This window comes from Lepidochelys olivacea (genome assembly GCF_965140295.1).
Source record: "Lepidochelys olivacea isolate rLepOli2 genome assembly, chromosome: 7".
NCBI classification, from domain to species: Eukaryota; Metazoa; Chordata; order Testudines; family Cheloniidae; genus Lepidochelys; species Lepidochelys olivacea.
Window position 1 is genome coordinate 95,582,244 of NC_140417.1, and position 21,317 is coordinate 95,603,560.

At 39.2% G+C, this 21,317-nt stretch overlaps 1 protein-coding gene across 1 annotated transcript in view; it reads left to right on the forward strand.

The window, feature by feature from the left end:
* Positions 1-21,317, forward strand: part of DNTT (DNA nucleotidylexotransferase) — a 478,907-nt gene that overhangs the window by 202,660 nt on the left and 254,930 nt on the right. The window contains exons 6-7 of the mRNA XM_084635618.1: positions 8,597-8,771; positions 18,123-18,251. Of these exons, the coding sequence (XP_084491744.1) occupies positions 8,724-8,771; positions 18,123-18,251 (177 nt within the window). The 5' untranslated portion in view covers positions 8,597-8,723. The remainder of the gene's footprint in view (positions 1-8,596; positions 8,772-18,122; positions 18,252-21,317) is intronic.

A 21,317-nucleotide genomic window follows, 5' to 3' on the forward strand; every position in this document is an offset into this window, starting at 1 on the left:
TACAGGAGTATATACTGGCACTGTCAGAAAACCCTTTGCCGAAGAAAATGACTGAGTGTCCCTATTTTCTGGATTTTGCACCACATTTTTAACAAGTTCAGTCAGAGTTTCTCTGATCTGCTTACAAGTTTGTGCATATCTTGATTGAAAATATTATGTACTAACTACTTATGCTAAACTATCTTTTCAATCTTGTATTTAGCAATGATGCTCTGAGTACCTTTCACAGACCTGAAGAAGAACTCTGTGCAGCTTGAAAGCTTGTCTCTCTCACCAACAAAGTGGGTCCAATAAAAGATATTACCTCACCCGGATAAAAAGGTTTTTATCTAACATACATAGTGATTAATAAACCAAATATATTTGTTTTTGGCAAATACTAGGAGTCAAATATAATGAAAGCGGAGAATATACAAATATGTGATTCCATTCTTACATTTTTTGTTTTTTTTAAGAAACTCCTTGGTGATCAAGTCCTAGGAATTTGGTAAGCTGTGCAGATACATAAGCAGTTCTTTTTCAATGGTCAGGAAAGCCAGCTGGACAAGCGTTTGCCACCCCTGGGTGTTGCATGTAAATGTCTTAATGCTCTTTAAAGTTGAAAAAGATCTTTCTGCCATGGCTGTAAAGTAGGGAATAGTCAGAAATATGGCAGACAATTTGCTGACCTCAGAGAAGCAAGTATGTAAATTCAGCATATAAATAGTTCTATACCAGTCAAATGCACCTTCTCCTTGCAGTTGTTGTGAATTGTATGCAGCACACAGTTTGAAATGCAATTGATTAATGTCAAAAATTCAGATAAGATGCTTCTCGAGATTTGAGAAAATCAACCCCAAAACGTGTCTGGAACTCTCATAAATCTTGTTGGATTCAGCAACTGGACTAACTGTTTGCTGACACTGTCAATAACCTCAAAGAGGAGACACTTATATGTCGCTTGGCTTTCTCTTGCTCTTTTTTCCCTGAGCTTCATGTGCAACTACCTCCGACACCTCTTTCCAAAACTCGCCAAAAGTTTATCGCCTTTGGCAAATTTGCTGTAATGTCTCACAAATCTGCTTAATACAAAATCCAATATCATATATCTTGGTTTGAAGAATGTCAAATTTCACTTCAGTCACTTCAAATATGTCACTGTAGAAGCAAAGGAGAAACAGAAACTGATCAGAATACCCTGGGTCAGAAAGAAGACTTAGCATCCCAATCTACTGGATTTTCCACCACATTTTTGAAAAGTTCAGTCAGAGCTTCTCTGCTCTGCTTAACAGTTTGTACAAGCCTTTGTAAAAACTCCACCTTGTGGTACAAACAGAAGGCAGCTTACATTGAACTATGTTTTGAAGAACTTCAGCCTGCTTTGAAGTTGAAGAGAAAAATGTAGATATTCCTTCTAAATTTCTGAAGTAAATCTGATATTCTCTGACACTGTTTGCTGCAAAACTGAGACCAAGATTTAAAACATGAGTGTAGCAATGAACAAAAAGTGCACGGGGGAACATCTCACAAACAGTTTCCGAAGCCCACTTATGTCGCTTGCAATTACTGCCTCACCATCATATGTCTGACCTACCAACTTGTCTCCAAATTTAAACATCTGGCACACCGTCTCAATGTGCTGACAAAGGTCTGCTGCAGTTTGTTACTAGCATCAGTAAAAATAACCAAGCATTCTACAACACCCCCGTTCTTCATCGCGTAATGCAGTACAATCAAAAGCTGAGACTTATTGGCAATACAGTATCTGAAGTTTCATCAAGCAAACTAGCAAGAAAAGTTTGTGCTGCTAGTTCTGTTCTATTGTGGATGATTCAGTTGTACACTTGCCGGCCATAGCTGCTTTTTTCTGATGCACAGCCAGCCAGGAAATCAGTTGCCTGAATATTCATGTTGCCTAGGCAACATGATGCAACTTGGAGTATTGCATGCCTTCCCAGTGAAACAAAGACAGCCAAGGTGAACAGGCTGATTACATGTCAGGCTTTCGAGTGCTTCTAGAATAAAACATTTTTTTATGAATTATGGGGCATGCAATACATGCATTGCATACAGAGATGGCACTCCACGGACCACTGGGCCTTAATGTTTAAATCCTTTCGGAGCTCTGTCAGTGTCACGTTCTTGTGGGCTGCAGGAAGAGTGAGAAAATTCCAAACTTCTACATTCTGTTGGGAAGAACCACTTATCTGGGTCCCCTCCACTCATGGGAACAGAAGGGACAATTGAGGACTCTTGTTAGCATCTATGCATTATATTTTGATGAGTACCTATGATAGTTCCTTATGTGATGAAAAATGTAGCATCTCTCTCACATGCTCGGAACCATACTCAGAAATACAGTTGGCTAAACCCTGTTAAATTTTTGGAAATCAATCATAAACAGTTTTTTTGGTCTTTTTGTTGCCTCCCATACAGCAAAAACATATCTGTGTAACGATGAAATGGCTGAATAGAACACATAATCTCTGGAAGCTGAGGTAGTCATTCTTCATACTATATCTGATAATTCTTTATCATGTACTTTGGAAACAGCAAGTAAAATTTTATTGTAGTGACTTTTCTGCTCCCCCATTTCTATGACATTCTAAAAATAACTATTGTATGGTATATTAGATAGTAAGCGACTTACATTATACGATGTGCAATGTAGCACAGTTGCCAACTTTCACACAGTAAACAAGCACCCTGACTTTCACAATAAACCAAAAATCAAGCTAATCCCATTTCAAAACAAGGCCATAACAAGCAATCCCTAAGAACCCCAACACTCTGTGACTAGATCCTCCCCAGCGTGCAGTCTGAGACTGTAGTGGACCCGCTATGCACCCCTGACTCTCTTCTCCCCCATTACCTCTGCTTGACCTTTGCCTCCCCTTGCCCCTGCTTGCCCGGAGCTGATAAAAAAAAAAGAAGCTACAAGCCAAAAACTAGCCAACAAGCAAGTCACAGGCCAATTAAGCCAAAAATAAGCCAAAATTTTTTTCCGCTCACGGGTTTGGCATGTCTGCTGCGTAGTTGTAGCTGTGTCAGTCCCAGGATATTAGAGAGACAAGGTGGGTGAGGTAATATCTTTTACTGGACCCAGTGGTGAATTTAGCATTAGTGGAGTCCTGTGCTTAATTTTTGGGGCCCATCCCATGGGACCTAGCCAAGAAAAAGAACATTCTCTCTTATCTCCCCCACCCCCCATTTTTCATTCTTTTTTTCCTTCATCCTCCTCCTATATTATAAGTAATAGAAAGTAAATTAAAATAAAGTGAGGTACCTTGATTGTTTTTGTAGTCTAATTTTTTTTATCACAGACCACTTGAAAAGTGCTGAGAGTCTCGGTGGACCACTTAATGATCTTTCCAAATATTGTTTGTACCATTAGCTAACTATTGTAAAGTGCTTTGGATAAGAGCACTTTATTAAAAAAAATCATAACCTTTTCTCAGTCCATCTGAATGGAGTTCTCGGACAACAGTTTGAGAACTTCTGGTCTAGATGAAAGCTTGCATTTGCATTGTGTAAAAATAAAAAGTATCGATGATGCATGAATGGAAAAATATGTTAACTTCCTCTAAAGAAACTTATTCCATTTGAAAAAAAAATTATTCACATAGCTTTTTTTCTACACTTTTTCTTTCTACACAAAATCATCAATTAAGCCGTAAGTAATATTTTGTAAAAGGGCAGTTGCAATTGTCAATATTGCTGAACTTGTCAAATGTTTCTGACTCATCGTATTTTGCAAATAATTTTTAACTTGTTTCAATACAGAAAAAGAATGTTCACCAGACGCATTTGTGACACGTATTGTTAAATATTTTCAGAATGGTTTCTACATTTGGAAAGGTTGCCTGCAAACTGTCATGTATAAATCTATACAAATCAACTGCTGATCTCGAAGCACAGACCTCATAATTTTCGATAAAATGAATGAAATGTATCCCTTCATCTTCAAAAAGATTTATGTTTATGTCCTCTCGGTAGAATTCACTTAATTTCTTACTGTAGTGGCTTTTAGCATTTTCGTCCATAACGTTCCGTTCTGTCAAAAAACACGCAAAATAAATCAACAGTTTTCTTTAGAGATTCACCTCTACTCTGCAAATACACTATTACTGTGTCACAAATAACATTGACTGTCTCAAGGATGATCTTCTCTTTCCCTTTTTAAATTGATTTCATTGTCTCTAGTTTCATCAAAAAATAACTTCCTGGTTTTTTTACTCTTCTCATCAGATATATCAGAGGAACCTATATTTTCTGTTAATGTTAGTGTCTCTGCTTCCACCAAGCTATAGTCATTCCAAACTTCCATGACAAAACTTGTAACTGAGGCTAACAATTGTACAGCATTCAATACATTTGTATCAACCTTTTGCAGTGATTTGCTGACAACATTAATTCTTTGAAGTAAATGGTTCCACAAAGGAGTAAAAACAGCAATATCATACTTTTCAAAATTTTCTGCTAAGGATTTTGCTTCAGTTTTCGCACATGGTTTTTCAGAATTTGATGTACTGATGTCTAATAAGATTTTCTTGATAACATCATAGCTCATTTTCAAAGCCAAAACAGCATCTGCACGAGCAGACCACCTGGTGTCACAAATTCTTTTGACTGTCAAATGTTTTTCATTTGCCTGCTCCAAGCGTGATGGTAGCATACTCCACCAATGTGTGGAAACTGGAAAAAAAGCCGTATGTGTTTTGAACAAAGTAAAAAAAAATGTGTAGCTCCCTCACAAGATTCGGCTGCAGATTAAATTTAAAGAATGGCTGGAACATGGTATGAATAAAGCAGAGGGATTTTCATTGTTCAGTCTCAGCTGTAGACCTGAATATTTTCCCGCCATATTTGCGGCATAATCAAACCTCTGCTCACAACAATTTTTGATGTCCAAACCTAAATTTGCAATGATTTCCAAAACAGTTGTCTCTAGATGTGCAGAAGTGTGGGATTTTAGCAGGACAAAACAAAGAAATCACTCTACGACTTCACCATTGCTAGTCACATATCTTAAAATGAGTGTTAACTGATCTACATGACTCACATCTGGTGTTGAATTGACTATTATGGAATAGTACTTGGCATCCTTTACTTCATCAGTGAATTGGTTTGTCAGCTGCTCTGCCATTATAGCAGGGGTTCCCAAACTTGGTTCGTGGCTTGTTAAGGGTAAGCCCCTGGTGGGCTGCAAGACGTTTTGTTTACCTGAGCGTCTGCAGGTACGGCCACTCACAGCTCCCAGTGGCCGCAGTTCACCATTTCTGCAAAACTGTGGGAAGTGGCTCGGGCTGGGGAGCTGTGGGAGGTGGCTTGGGCTGGGCCACCGCTTCCTGCAGCTCCCATTGGCTGGGAGCTGCGAGCGGCCGTACTTGCAGATGCTCAGGTAAACAAAGCATCTTGCGGCCCACCAGGGGCTGACCCTGAACAAGCTGCGAATCAAGTTTGGGAACCCCTGCATTATACTGATGAATTCATTGTAGGTTTGGTGTGTTAAAAAGTTGGTCTTCCCTGAGCCACAATACTGATAATTTTTCAAATGTTCATTGAGAAAATTGTCAAATTCACTAAGATATTCAAGACAGGTTAAAAAATTATCTTTTCAATTTGACAATGATGACTTATCATGTCCTCTTAGAGATATTCCCAAAGAAGACAGCACTTTGACCGCGGCAACAACATGTCTCAGCACTTTCCTCCAATAAGAACACTCCTTTTCAAACTGAGCCGATAACACAGAATCAGTTCTTCCAGATACTTTACACCTTTGAATGAACTTACACATAGCATTAATATGAGCGTTGGAAGTTTCATGATCAGCAATATGTCTTGCAATGTTTCTCCAATTAGAGTGCCCGTCAACAAATGTTTGTTTTCCTTTACTATGGTCAGGGAATAATTTCAGAGTAGCAGCCGTGTTAGTCTGTATTCGCAAAAAGAAAAGGAGGACTTGTGGCACCTTAGAGACTAACCAATTTATTAGAGCATAAGCTTTCGTGAGCTACAGCTCACTTCCTCAGATGCATATCGTGGAAACTGCAGCAGGCTTTATATATACACAGAGAATATGAAACAATACCTATTCCCACCCCACTGTCCTGCTGGTAATAGCTTGTAGATAAGCTATTACCAGCAGGACAGTGGGGTGGGAATAGGTATTGTTTCATATTCTCTGTGTATATATAAAGCCTGCTGCAGTTTCCACGATATGCATCTGAGGAAGTGAGCTGTAGCTCACGAAAGCTTATGCTCTAATAAATTGGTTAGTCTCTAAGGTGCCACAAGTCCTCCTTTTCTTTTTAGGGAATAATTTGTAAATGTAACAGGAGACTACCTTGGTGGTTTCTGAAAAAATCAACCAATTTTTCATTTCTGTCATCCCATTTTTCTTCATCCTCAGAAAAAGGGACTCATGAAGATATCTAAATTGCTTTTGTCCTCCAACCTCATACTCTTTTCTCAAATTTTCCATATTACCGACATTTTTCGGTTTATTTACTAAAAAAAATTCTATCATATCCAATGAAACAGATTTTGGCCATAATGCAATGTCTTCAGAGTAGGTTTCTTCTCTTACTTTGACAAAATTACCAATATTTTGTAGTTCCAGTGACACTTCAGAATCCACTTGTTCAACTTTTGCAGGTATCCCCACAACTCAGCAAGTGATCAGATAATTCAGATGTTTCTTCGCCCACACTTTTTGATGAATGTCCACTATTCAATACTTCAAGCTCTTTAAAATAAGATGAGTCTTTTTGCTTATCTTTGTCTTCTTGCCTCACCTTCATTTTTTCGCGTTTTTGACTGACAGACTCAGTGTCACTTCATTATTGCTAAAAAACTGACCTTGATTTTAGGTAGATTAAAAATATCTGAAAGAGCAGGGGCATAGCCATGGGGGGAGGCCTGGAAGGCCGTGGACCACCCAATTAGGTTTAACGACAATGGTGCTGGAATGTTTTTAATAGTGGGGTGCTGAAAGCCAGCCCCTGTCCTGCCCAGGCATGGGTCCAGACTGTGGCGTGGGTCACAGGGCAGCAGCCAGGTCCATAGGCACAGGAACTAGGGGTGCGGGAAGGGCTGCTGACAGAATTTCCAGGCCTCTGGGTGAGGTGGGGGGGCCATCTCTGACCCCCCAGAAAGGGCAGGACCTCAGGCGGAAGGGGTGGGGCTGGAGGCCCAGCGCGTGAGTAGAGCCGCCATGGAGCTGGAGAAGGAAACAGGAGAGGAGACACCAAGATCTCCATGGCCACCGAGGACAGCTTCGGGCACCCCAGTGGCCCCGCACTGGTTGGCCCAGAGAAGCGGGCAGAAAACCCACCTTAAGGTGAGAGGGGGGCATGGTTCCATTGGCAGCCACCTGAGCACTCTGCTGCCTCTGCATGCTCATCTCTGCTCACCTCCCCTGGTCGGCCCCCCCTGCCTGTGGGCTCTGTGCCAGTTCTGGCGGCCAGCCCCATCCCACAGCTCCGCCCCGGTGGGCTGTGCCCAGCTGCCGCTCACCAGGCAGCAGTGAGCAGCGCGAATGTGGGCCAGAGGACTCAGGTGAAGCAGGAGGCAGCCATGCAGCCGGAGAGAAGTGGCAGTTTCCCCTTCAAAGCGCCGCTTCTCTCGGGGCAGCTGCGCGGCCACCCTGTGCTCCTCCTGCATCCTCTGGCCCATATTCGCAGCGCTCACCACCACCCGTACCTCCCATCTGCTCCCCTAAGGCTGCAGGTGAGCCTCCCTCCCTGCTCTCCTGCCCCCTCACAGCTTCTGCCCCCACAGTCCTCCCTCCGTGGAGTGGGCTGCCTGAGTGCCCAGCCCTGGGGCCCCCTGCCATTGCCGGGCCCCGTGCCAGGGCACGGTATATTTTGCAGTAAATCTGCCCCTGATTAGACCAACTTCTGTTGGTGAGAGAGACAAGCTTTTGAGCTATACAGTGTAGCTTATCTTTTTCACCAACAGAAGTTGGTCTAATAAAAGATATTACCTCACCCACCTTGTCTCACTTACATTAAACTGTCAGTTTTAAGCTAAACTAAACCTGGCCATCAAAACAGCCAGGAGATGGCCTTCAGACAAGATTTATAATTCATATGGTTTCTATCATGTGCACACTTGCTACTGCCATTTAAGTACTTTATTTAGGTACAGAAGATTTAAGTTTATTAAATATATTAGCAACTGTGGAACTTTAAAGGATTCTGTTTAGTAGATTTTGAAGTATTATGAAGCTCTCATTCTTTGACCGGGAATTTTATTTTTCTTGGGGCTGGCAGGTAACAAAACAGACTTCATTATAATATTGTTTGTATAATATCTTCCAAGTTGCAAAAAGAAGTGTAATAGAACAGTGTCTTACAGAAGTTAAATGATGCTGACAGGATGAAAATGCTGCACTTGTAAAATGTTATGCTAACATTTTGTCCTTAAACTAGATTCACTGAATGGAAAAGAAATATTTTGATATGAAAACACAGCACACTTCCTGTGTCCTGACATACAATATATAAGACCTTTTTCAGGGAGTGCATGTCAATATTGAAATAGCAGCATTGTAGCTATCTACAATTGGATTCAGAAAAAAGAAACTTCATCTTAATTTTTCCCTTTATAGTGATTCTGTCACTCATATTGTGGCAGAGAACAATTCTTGTGCTGAAGTTCTGGAATGGCTGAGAGGACACAAGGTGAGGGACAGTTCAAGGTTCGAACTCCTTGATATCTCTTGGTTCACGGCTTGCATGGAAGCTGGAAAACCAGTGGATTCAGAGAAAAAACATCGACTCATCGTAAGTCAGATATTTCAATGTGAATAAAGGTTGTTTGACAATAAGCTTAAAAGTCAGGCTAATCAGGCAACTCTCACTTCGCTTCAGTGTAAACTTTCATTTGCATTGAAATACATGTATGTTTTTATTTTAAATGCTTGCTTGGTGGAAAATTCATATTGTTTTCATAAATTAAAAGGAAAATCCTTTTAGAGATAGTAATAGTTACCATGATCTGGTGTATTAGTACTGAAATAATACTGTTAATCATTCATATAAATTTGGTGCTGTCATAAATATAAAGGGAAGGGTAAACACCTTTAAATCCCTCCTGGCTAGAGGAAAAACCCTTTCACCTGGAAAGGGTTAAGAAGCTAAGATAACCTCGCTGGCACTGACCAAAATGACCAATGAGGAGATAAGATACTTTCAAAGCTGGGGTGGGGTGGGGTGGGGGGGGGGGGACGACAACAAAGGGTTCTCTCTGTCTGTGTGCTGCTTTTGCCGGGACCAGAGCAGGAATGCAGGTCAGAACTCCTGTAAAGAGTTAATAAGCAATCTAGTTAGATATGCATTATATTCTGTTTTGTTTAAATGGCTGATAAAATAAGTTGTGCTGAATGGAATGTTTATTCCTATTTTTGTGTCTTTTTGTAACTTAAGGTTTAGCCTACAGGGATTCTCTATGTTTTGAATCTGATTACCCTGTAAGGTATTTACCACCCTGATTTTACATTTTTCTTTAATTAAAATTCTTCTTTTAAGAACCTGATTGCTTTTTCATTGTTCTTAAGATCCAAGGGTTTGGGTCTGTGTTCACCGATGCAAATTGGTGAGGATTTTTATCAAGCCTTCCCCAGGAAAGGGCGTGTAGGACTTGGGGGGATTTTGGGTGGAAAGACATTTCCAAGTGGGCTTTTTCGCTGCTATATTTGTTAGACACATGGTGGAGGCAGCAATAAAATCCAGGGACAAAAGGTAAAATAGTTTGTACCTTGAGGAAGTTTTAACCTAAGCTGGTAAAAATAAGTTTAGGGGGTTTCTCATGCAGGTCCCCACATCTGTACCCTAGAGTTCAGAGTGGGGAAGGAACTTTGACAGGTGCCATTAAAGGAAAAAATTACCTCACTCAGGAATTTACCTTTGCTATGGTATTTCCACAAATACTTAAAATAGTAAGTACCTCAGACAGCACGGTAAATGTAACTACGCTGAATTGTACATGCCCCATTTTAATAACTCTCACTGTCATATTTTGCATTTTCAAAACAATGTACAAACATTAAAACCTGTACTATTCAGAATTGATCTGTGTGCCCCTGAGAATCTATGAAAGGACTGGTGATGTAATCTGTGTGTAAAGGAGTAGTCACTGGAATTTAATATTATTACAGAGTTGGTACTAGTGAGGAAAAATATGGTAGGGAATACAGGAGTTGTTTTATTGTATTGTATCACAGAAGGATCTGTACCGAAGAGGATACTAGACTATAATATTTTTTCCCTATTCTGCGAATAGTGCAGGACCCCTCACGTTGAGGATAGTGACATAGTAAACCGCTCTTGGTACTGCACTGTAGCTGATAAGGTAATACTGCAGTTGGGGTTTTAGTATTAAATGGTGTTATTCTGTAGCATCACTGCAGGCTGCACACTGTGGAGTGTGATGTACAGTGACAATATCCCTACAAGCTGTGTACTCTAGGTGGTGACTTAGTACCACTGGACGATTTACAGCAGTGATACTCAGACATCAGTGGTTCAGGAGCCAAATTAGCAATCAGCATTACCCAAAAGAGCCAGAGTAGTGTGAGTTCATTGTAGTACTATATATTCATATTCAAACAGTATGACAGAAGAAATATTTAGTTTGTGTTTGTGTACATATATATATTCTCACAGCAAAATGACTGACCAAGTATTATATCGAGTACAATTGGTTAATAATGTAGTAAAAACATATGTTTGTTGGCAGAGGTAGGGGCCTGATCCAGACCCCTTTAAAATCAATGAGAAGATGTCTATTGACTTGCAAAGGGCTTGGATTAGGTAACTGTAGTACCACTGTAGAACTATATTGTGGAAGGTGATGGACAATAGGACCATTACAAGATTTGCAGTGTATAGCTTAGTGTTGTGTATAATATGTACAAATGAATCAGCAATGTCATTTTTTCTTTTTATTCCTCCTCTTCTTGATGATTAAAGTATGAAGAATGATCTACCTATTAAATACCCCTGAAATACTGTGGTTCCTGGGTCACTTTCCAGTGCCGGAAACCAAAACCTGATACGGAATCTAGTCTCTGAGTTTTAAGATGGGAGAATGCCTGTTTAGTACGATTTTTAAAAATGAGTACACCAGATGGCACTATTGCTCACAGGCTCAGAATAATGTAGTAACATGTATATATTTTCATTGCTCACTTTCTACTGGGCCTGCTGAAGGGATAATGCTCTAAATAAATTCATGCAGATCAGAAATAAAAACAAAATACCATATAATTATCACATTATGCAATCTCTCAGAGAGACAGGTCATGAAGGTTTGAATTCTGGATTACTTTCAAACTTAACTGACTGAAATTTTTCAAAAAAGCAAAACTAAACCGAACCTTTAAACTTTGTTGAGTATTTAACTGTGAGATGCAGACTTAAACCAAATGCCCTATTATTCACTTTCAATTTAATTTTGGCAATGTCTAAATTCCCACAGCTTAAAATTTTCAAGAAAATATGCTTATATAGGCTGATTATTTTAAGGGAGGGAGTTCAAATAAACCTTGGTAAAATTTACTCTTCACTAGGGTTTTCATTGATATCTGGATAAGAAATTAATCTGCATTAGTTTTCTTGCATGTACAGTAAGAGGTTCTATCTGGATTTCTGGAAGAGCTAGCCTTACTGAAAAAGCAAGTAATACTGAAGTATGATCATTATGTAACTGTGAGACCAATTCTGCAAGTGAGATCTTCCACTTATATCAGGTATAAATATTTCATACAAATAAATGCAGAGCCTAATAAGCACAGTACCACGTAGTTATAAATGTGTGTAATAGTTAACTTAAAATGTGCATGATTTAGATAGATCTTAAAGTAATAAATACTTTTGTACAATATAATATTTTAAATACAGGAAAGAAAAGAGAATGTAGAAGTTCAGCAAATTTAAAACAGTCTCATCATGACTGTGTTACCAGGAAAGGCTCTGTACAGTATTCCTTCTGTGTCAAGGAATGAGAGAGGCATGAAATCAAGGTTAATTGTTTATTAAAATACTAGGCCAAATTCATGTCTCATGTAATTGGAGTTACACCACGTACAAATCTGGCCCATGATAATAGTCTTTTTAAATGTAAAATGAAAGTGAATTTGAAAACTATAAGCACAGGCTGTATCATGAAGGGTTCTTTTCTAAAAAGAATGGATGGCAGTGGGTAAAGATTTTGTGTGAAATCCTGGTCCCACTAAAGTTAATGACAAAATTCCCATGCACTTCATAGCATCAAGATTTCCCCCTTCTGGTTTTATTGGTCTATTTCGGATGCTGGGGTTCCTCCAGGACTTTTGTTTTAATGCATTACTAAAAGGTAAAGTCCATGCCCATGCACAACAAGGGAAATAAAAACAGACTTACAGACCATTAGGTAATAAATTAATGAAAACCTCTTTAAAATACAGTTTTCTCTGGTTGTGAATACCTTATGAGGTACTCTGATACTGAAGTGACGGACACAATATAAAAACCAGAACTAAGCTGATAGGAGTTCTTAGCTATCCATACTGTAATAATTAGCCTTTGCGGCTGCCAGCTGCTGTTACATTTCCTAAGCTCTTTTCAGCTGTGGTGATTAAGCCTCATCTTTAAAGGAAAATCAAAATATTTCTTTGTTCTACAGACTACTTATTAGGCCTTCTGCCCCACCTACAGCAAAGGATCCCTCAATGCACCTAACCTGATCATCATATTTCAATCAGTTTTGTCGACAGTGACATCAGTGACATGGTCAGATAGCCTTCTCAGAGGTTTCAGAGTAGCAGCTGTGTTAGTCTGTATTCGCAAAAAGAAAAGGAGTACTAGTGGCACCTTAGAGACTAACTAATTTATTTGAGCATAAGCTTTCGTGAGCTACAGCTCACTTCATCGGATGCATTCAGTGGAAAATACAGTGAGGAGATTTATATATACACAGAACATGAAAACACCCATTTTTTCATGTTCTGTGTGTATATAAATCTCCTCACTGTATTTTCCACTGAATGCATCCGATGAAGTGAGCTGTAGCTCACGAAAGCTTATGCTCAAATAAATTGGTTAGTCCCTAAGGTGCCACTAGTACTCCTTTTCTTTTCTCAGAGGTTGTAATGCAATGGGGGTCCTCAATTGTTGGGATGCAGTGATGTTTCCTGGCTAATGTCAATAAAATATATAAGACAATGAGGAAGCTTTAAAGAGAAAGGGGATAATAAGGGGAAAAAAAGATTGTCATGAGCCATAGGGAACAGAATGGAAGAAATATTTCATGTGGTGCTGACAGGTAGCATCCCCCAGAAACAAAATGAAAACAGAAAACTAGCCTGATGAGCCCATCCCCATCTTCTCCTCTTCTCCCCACTCATACAGTTCTGGAAGTGAGCAGAGCTTGCTAGTATGAGTTTTCCATCTTCTTGATCTATGCAGCTGGAACCACGTAACTAATACAAATGTGTCAGGTTGCCCTTGCTGCTGAACAAATTGGCCTGCAACAGGGTCAATAATATCCATAACTGCTGCTTATTTTGGAGGGGAATTTAGTCCTTAGTTGGCAAGGGGTTAGGTTTCAGCACTTATTTGCAGTAATTAAATTTGAAAGATTTAGCTTGGACTGTGGCAGACATTGTGGTGTACTGCAGCCTGTAAAGATAGAAAGTAGTAAAGTGGTCATAAAGGGGTTAACTGGGTTACACAGATTATTATGGGCTGGAGCCATGCTCCACTCCTCCTTTACTTCCTGTTTAGTTAATGTCTGTTATCACCCACTCTGTTGCTATGTTGTTGAATAAAGCAGCAGATTCCTGGGCTGCCGTCCTCTGCAGAGTGTCTTATGCACTGAGCAGTCCCCTTTACAAAAGAAAGATACTAGCATACCCTCAAAAATAACACTAAAGTATCCGTGGTTAAGCTAAGCCACACTGGTCATGAACAAAACATGGACACTATTCACAAATCAGGGTAAAGTTAGAGAGAGATTTAACCCTTAAGAAGCTCCCATACCCTTTACAGCACACCATAAATTGCATCTTTACCCATCATTTTTACTCGTGGTGAGGGCTCTTATGTGTCCCCTTTTTGAGCCAAATTGTAAGATCTCTAACCTGGCACTAAATTTGCAAAAATGAGGTAAAAGCTGTTTTGTTGCTGTTTTGAATAATAAACATGTTGAATCTTAGGAGGTCAGCCAGAGGAAGTGGGGGATTTTCAAAATCACCATTGGGATTTGGATGCCCTTATCTCATTAAAATGATTGAGTATCTAAATCTCTTGGGTGGATCTGGAAAATTTCAGCCATATTATCCATATTATATGCAGTACCCAGGCACTGGTGCAGTAACTGACTGCAAAGTATCTAGACTCCAGATAACCCAAGATTTGAAGATAGAAAGTGAAGGGAGTGATGGAAGGCATCCAAGTAAGTATGGTCACTCCTCAGTTTAAACGCATAGATCACTAGAGCTTGTGGCTATCTTCACCTGAAAGTGACTGAAATAAAAACATTCATGGATAATACATAAAAAGTGCTCTTTTATTAAATCAGTGAACCAGTTACATTCATTTTATCAATACGTTCATAGATAAGCCAGTTGTGGTTTATCTATGAATGTATTCCCCATTGCAGTGCACTCTCACCACTTTTTTAGTGCAGCGTGCCTTGTGTTCGCACAATACATTGTGTTTAAAAAACATTAAATCTTGTTCATTCTGTCTTTAATATTATACTTCTCTTTGTTCCTCTCATATATGTCTCTTTCTGTCTGCATTGATTAAAAAAATTAAAATAGAGCAAAGTAGGCTTTTCCAAGGTTAGCCATGAACCTAGGACTCTCTTACCAATTGCAGTGAGACTAAGATATTCTTTGGCTCATGAAGCACTGAAAATATCATTGTAAAAGGAATGACAATAAGCTTCTCTGTTCAGAATACTGCCATCTTAATGGTTCACTTCTTCTATATGCACTCACGTTTGGCTCAATTTATCTCACATTCAGAAAAAGAGATGGAAAATGAGAGCAGCATTAATTTTCACCTATTTTGGGGAAAATCTGGAGACTCGATTTGGGCTTATCCCATTAGATATTTTATATTTCTAGCATTAAAGAATCAGGAGTTTGGTATTTATACTTCTTGTGACAAAGTTCCTTCTCTACCTTGGTGGGTCTTGTGCTTATTGGTGGGTTTGCTCACCTTAGAACTTCATGGCAACCCTTAATTTGGCTGTTTTCATGAACCCACATCCAGGTCAACTCCTCCTGTGTCTGACCAGGAGTTGGGAGGTTTTGGGGGGAACCAGGCCCACCCTCTACTCCGGGTTCCTGCCCAGGGCCCTGTGGAATGCAGCTGTCTAGAGTGCCTCCTGGAACAGCTGTGTGACAGCTACAACTCCCTGGACTACTTCCCCATGGCCTCCTCCAACACCTTCTTTATCCTCACCACAGGACCTTCCTCCTGGTGTCTGATAATGCTTGTACTCCTTAGTCCTCCAACAGTATGTGTTATCACTCTCAGCTCCTAGCGTCTCTTGCTCCCAGCTCCTTACACACGCACCACAAACTGAAGTGAGCTCCTTTTTAAACCCAGGTGCCCTGATTAGCCTGCCTTAATTGATTCTAGCAGCTTCTTGATTGGCTGCAGGTGTTCTAATCAGCCTGCCTGCCTTAATTGTTTCCAGAAAGTTTCTGATTGTTCTGGAACCTTCCCTGTTACCTTACCCAGGAAAAAGGGACCTGCTTAACCTGGGGCTAATATATCTGCCTTCTATTACTCTCCTGTAGCCATCTGGCCCAACCCTATCACAGTCTATAAAAGAGGAAAGGAAATGGAAACATGACTAAGAGGCTGGCATTTTTCCCGTACATGGAAGTAACAAGCACTGTAGCCAGGAAATTTATACAGAGAAACAGAGCTTTCGAAAGGTTTAAAACTCTTTTCTCACATGCACCCTAATGGAAAATATTTGTTGCTGTTCTGTAGCAGTTGCATAGATGATATGAGCTACTTGTCAAAACAACTAGGAGACCTACATACCAGGGTATTTTCAAATTCCTTTGGCCCTTATTTAATTGACCATAATCTGCATTTTATATGCAAAAGCGATCTAAAGCTATGGAAGAGAAAGATTAATAGATACTTTTCACTCCTATTAGTAGCTGTTTCTATACAGTACAATAAATTGGCTGGCAAGGCAAAATGTGTGGTTGGGGTTGGGGTGCTGCAGTGTAATTCTTGCTGGACAGAGATATCTGGATTTGTACCATAATCTGTACAAGCAATAATCTCCCATCTGTTCTCCACACTAAAAAGCAAAATAAATTCTGCTCTCATGTTTTGTTCACGATAGAAAGAGACAATTTCTTTAGTGTTCATGCTGGTACCTTAACGGGTCCTACACATCAGACTACGGTAATTATAGTTTGCATACTTATTTCTACTGTTTTCTGTCCCAAGTTTGTTCTGTTAATTATATAACCAGGTCTTGTTAATTAAAAACATAACCTTTGTGGATACTAATGGTGGGGAAAAAGCTCATATAATTTTCCAAAGGCAGGAACAGGATGTGTATGTGCCAGCTTACCCTTCTCTTGGACACACAGAAAGAGTTTCTGCTTTATTATTGCTCTCAGTATGTTCTCAGCCTACCTGCCTGATACCTGGATTCAATTCCACCACGGATTATTCTTCTCAGGACTCAGTTCTTGGATAGCTGCCTTTGCAGCCTAATGAAAATAATGCCTCACTGTATATTCCATTCAGTAACGTTCTTTTTGTTCACCACCTTCCCAGTGGCATTGTATTTCAGGCAGTACATTAGCTATAATCAATCATAGTGCTTATGATTTAAAATCAGTTTTAAAGTGTCATTCATGAAAGTATACAAGAGTGGCAGAGCAATGCTGCTGACCCTCACTGAAACCCTTTTCGTCTATTCACTAGAACAACCTTAGACAGACAGGCAATAACTTCCTTCCTTTCAAAATAGTCAGTAAATTCTCTTTTCCTTCAGCAGCATAAAAATGACCTTGAGTTTCTGAGAGTACCATTACATAACTGGATGAATTCTTATATTCTCCACTGGCTCATATCCAATGGCATCTTTTACATGAAATAATATATACATAATAGCTTATTTAGTGTTGTTGCAATTGTCCCTCCCCACACAGAGAAAGTGGTATAGAGAAAGTGGTCATCTTTCCATTGTTGAGGTGGAAGCAAGCTTCCCATTATAAGCCTGATTTTTTTGTCTTCCTCTCTGACTTCACCAATATTAAACCAGTTCAACTGGAGTATGTGGAATGACTATTTATGTTCTTTCAATTTTAACTATTCTAGTTTGGGAATCTTGCTTCACTAACAAAGGAAGCAATGCTGTTTAGGTCATGTCTACTGGTGTTAGCACCACAGTATAGACACTTCCTACATCGATTAAATGGGTTTTTCCATCCTTGTAGATAATCTACCTTCCTGAGTGGCAGTAGGTAGTCAAAGAATTCTTTCATCAACCTTGCTGGGTTGGGGAGTTAGGTTGGTGTAACTACAGTGCACAGGGGTGTGAATTTTTTTATACCCTTCAGCAACATAGCTAGGTCAATCTGAATTTTAAGCAAAGACCAAGGTCTTCATGTTTACACGGCATGGGTATATTCTATTCCAAATCTACTACTGACCTGCTGTGTAACCTTGTGAAAGTTGCTTAACTTCTCTCTGCCTCATTTTTCCTTTTGGAAACTAGGGATAATAATATTTACTTATTCTTGTTAATATTTCTATGGGAGTAGAGAGATCTATGCAGGTATTTCATACCTCACACTTCTGTTGGGGGTGAAAAAGTGGGGAAAAGTTTCATGGGATGCAGAGACGACCATCACATCTTTCCAGTTCAAGAATTGACTTTTGTGTAACGTATTTTGAGATCCTTGGACATAAATCATAGGTAAGTGTAAAGTAATAATAATAAAAATATATGTATGGCAGCACCTGGAATATAAGCAAATGAATATTAAAATGAAATTAACTATTTCACTATTCTGATTTCACTATTCTGTTGTTCTGGGAGCATATTTTTTGGTGTTCCAGACTATTTGACATTCAGTACTTTTTTTCCCCCTCTCTGTTCAGGTGCAACAAGCTTATCCTGCTACTTCAGACACACCTGAATCAGAAGCTTCATCATTTGTTGCAGGCAGAGTCTCCCAGTATGCATGTCAAAGGAGGACCACCTTAAATAACTGCAACAAAAAGTTCACGGTAATAGATTTTCCATGAAACCTACAGCTGAGGAGAGTAAACTAATATAGTTCTTGTGTCAATATCATCCACAATACAGTTGGCAAATCCAAAATGAAATGTGTAACATGAGAAGTGGAATTTTTATATATATATATATATATATATATATATATATATATATATATAAAATTATGAACCTGACAAATCTAAAGTTAAATTGATCTTAAGAGTAGGGCTGTCAAGCAATTAAAAAAATTAATAGCATTTAAAAAAATTAATTGCGATTAATTTGCTGTTAAACAAAAATAGAATACCATTTATATAAATATTTGTCAAGTATCAGAGGGGTAGCTGTGTTAGTCTGTATCCACAAAAACAAGGAGTCCGGTGGCACCTTAAAGACTAACGGATTTTTTTGGGCATAAGCTTTCGTGGGTAGAACCCCCCACTACATCTGAAAAAGTGGGGTTTTTTTAACCCACGAAAGTTTATGCCCAGACTCCTCGTTATAAATATTTGTGGATGTTTTTCTACATGTTCAAATATATTTCAATTACAACACAAAATACAAAGTGTACAGTGCTCACTTTGTATTTATTTTTATTATAAATATTTGCACTGTAAAAATAAAAGAAATAGTATTTTTCAATTCACTTAATACAAGTACTGTAGTGCAATCTCTCTATCATGAAAGTTGAACTTACAAGTATAGTTGTGTACAAAAAATAACTGCATTCAAAAATAAAACAAACTATGTAAAACTTTCAAGCGGTGGTTCCCAAACTTGTTCTGCTGCTTGTGCAGGGAAAGTCCCTGGCAGGCCAGGCCAGTTTGTTTACCTACCGTGTCTGCAAGTTCAGCCGATTGCGGCTCCCAGTGGCCGCAGTTCGCTGCTCCAGGCCAATAGGAGCTGCTGGAAGTGGCGGCCAGTACATCCCTCGGCCTGCGCCGCTTGCAGCAGCTCCCATTGGCCTGGAGCTGTGAACCATGGCCACTGGGAGCCGCGATCGGCCGAACCTGTGGATGCGGCAGGTAAACAAACTGGCCTGGCCCGCGAGGAGCTTTCTTTGTACAAGTGGTGGAACAAGTTTGGGAATCACTGCTTTAAAGCCTACAAGTCCACTCAGTCCTACTTCTTGTTCAGCTAGTCGCTCAGACAAACAAGTTTGTTTACATTTGCAGGAGATAATGCTGCCCACTTTTTGTTCACAATATCACCTGAAAGTGAGAACAGGTGTTCGTCTGGCACTGTTGTAGCCAGCCTTGCAAGATATTTACATGCCAGATGCACTAAAGATTCATATGTCCCTTCATGATTCAACCACCCTTCCAGAGGAGATGCGCCCATGCTGATGATGGGTTCTGCTTGATAATGATCCAAAGCAGTGCAAACCAACACATGTTCATTTTTATCATCTGAGTCAGATGCCACCAGCAGAAGGTTAATTTTTTTTTTTTGGTGGTTTGGGTTCTGTAGTATCCACATTGGAGTGTTGCTCTTTTAAGACTTCTGAAAGCATGCTCCTCATCTCATCCCTCTCAGATTTTGGAAGGCAGTTCAGATTCTTAAACCTTGGGTCGAGTGTTGTAGCTATCTTTAACAATCTCACATTGGTACCTTAGAATCATAGAATCATAGAATATCAGGGTTGGAAGGGACCTCAGGAGGTCATCTAGTCCAACCCCCTGCTCAAAGCAGGACCAATCTCCAACAAAATCAAATAGGACCAGTCCCCAACTAAATCACAAACAAACCTTGTTTGTGTTTTGTCAAATCTGCAGTGAAAGTGTTTTTAAAATGAACAACATGCTGGATCATCATCTGAGACTGCTATAACATGAAATATATAGCAGAATTTGGGTAAAACAGAGAAGGAGACATAAAATCCTTCCCCGAGGAGTTCAGTCACAAATTTAATTAACACATTATTTTTTTTAATAAGCGTCATCAGCATGGAAGCATGTCTTTTGGAATGGTGGCCAGAGCATGAAGGGGCATATGAATGTTTAGCATATCTGTCATGTAAATACATTGCAATGTCAGCTACAAAAGTGCCATGCAAATTCCTGTTCTCACTTTCAGGTGACATTGTAAAAAAGAAAAGGAGGACTTGTGGCACCTTAGAGACTAACCGATTTATTAGAGCATAAGCTTTCGTGAGCTACAGCTCACTTCCTCAGATGCATACGATATGCATCTGAGGAAGTGAGCTGTAGCTCACGAAAGCTTATGCTCTAATAAATCGGTTAGTCTCTAAGGTGCCACAAGTCCTCCTTTTCTTTTTGCGAATACAGACTAACACGGCTGCTACTCTGAAACCTGTAAAAAAGAAGTGGGCAGCAGTATCTCCCCTAAACAAACTTGTTTCTCTTAGCGATCGCTGCACAAGAAGTGGGACTGAGTGGACTTGTAGGCTTTAAAGTTTTACATTTTTTTTGTTTTAAGTGCAGATATGTAACAACAAAAAATCTACATTTGTAAGTTCAAATTTCACTATAAAGAGTGAATACGATACTTGTATGAGGTGAATTGAAAAATACTATTTCTTTTATCATTTTTACGTTGCAAATATTTGTAATAAAAATATAACTTGAGCACTGTACACTTTGTATTCTGTGTTGTATTTGAAATCAGTATATTTGAAAATATAGAAAAACATCCAAAATATTTAATAAATTTCAATTAGTATTCTATTATTTAACAGTGTGATTAAAACTGCAATTAATCATGATTAACTCAAAAAATTAATTGCGATTAAAAAAATTAATGACGTGAGTTAACTGTGATTAATCGACAGCCCTACTTAAGTGTAATTATGTGTTTTAAGTGTTGCTATTGAAAAGTTAACTTGGTGGATCTTTAAATGGTGTATTAATAGTTTTCAACTGCTAATTTTAAACATATTACTTTCAATATACTGTTCTTATAATATGATCTTTTGACCTTTCATTACAATATCACATGATAGAATGAGGGCCCAGCTATACAATGAGTTGTTAGAACATTTTATCTAAAATGGATTGGTCTTGGCCAATGCAAGTGTAAAGATACAGTATAATTGTTGAATTTTTTCCATTATGCAA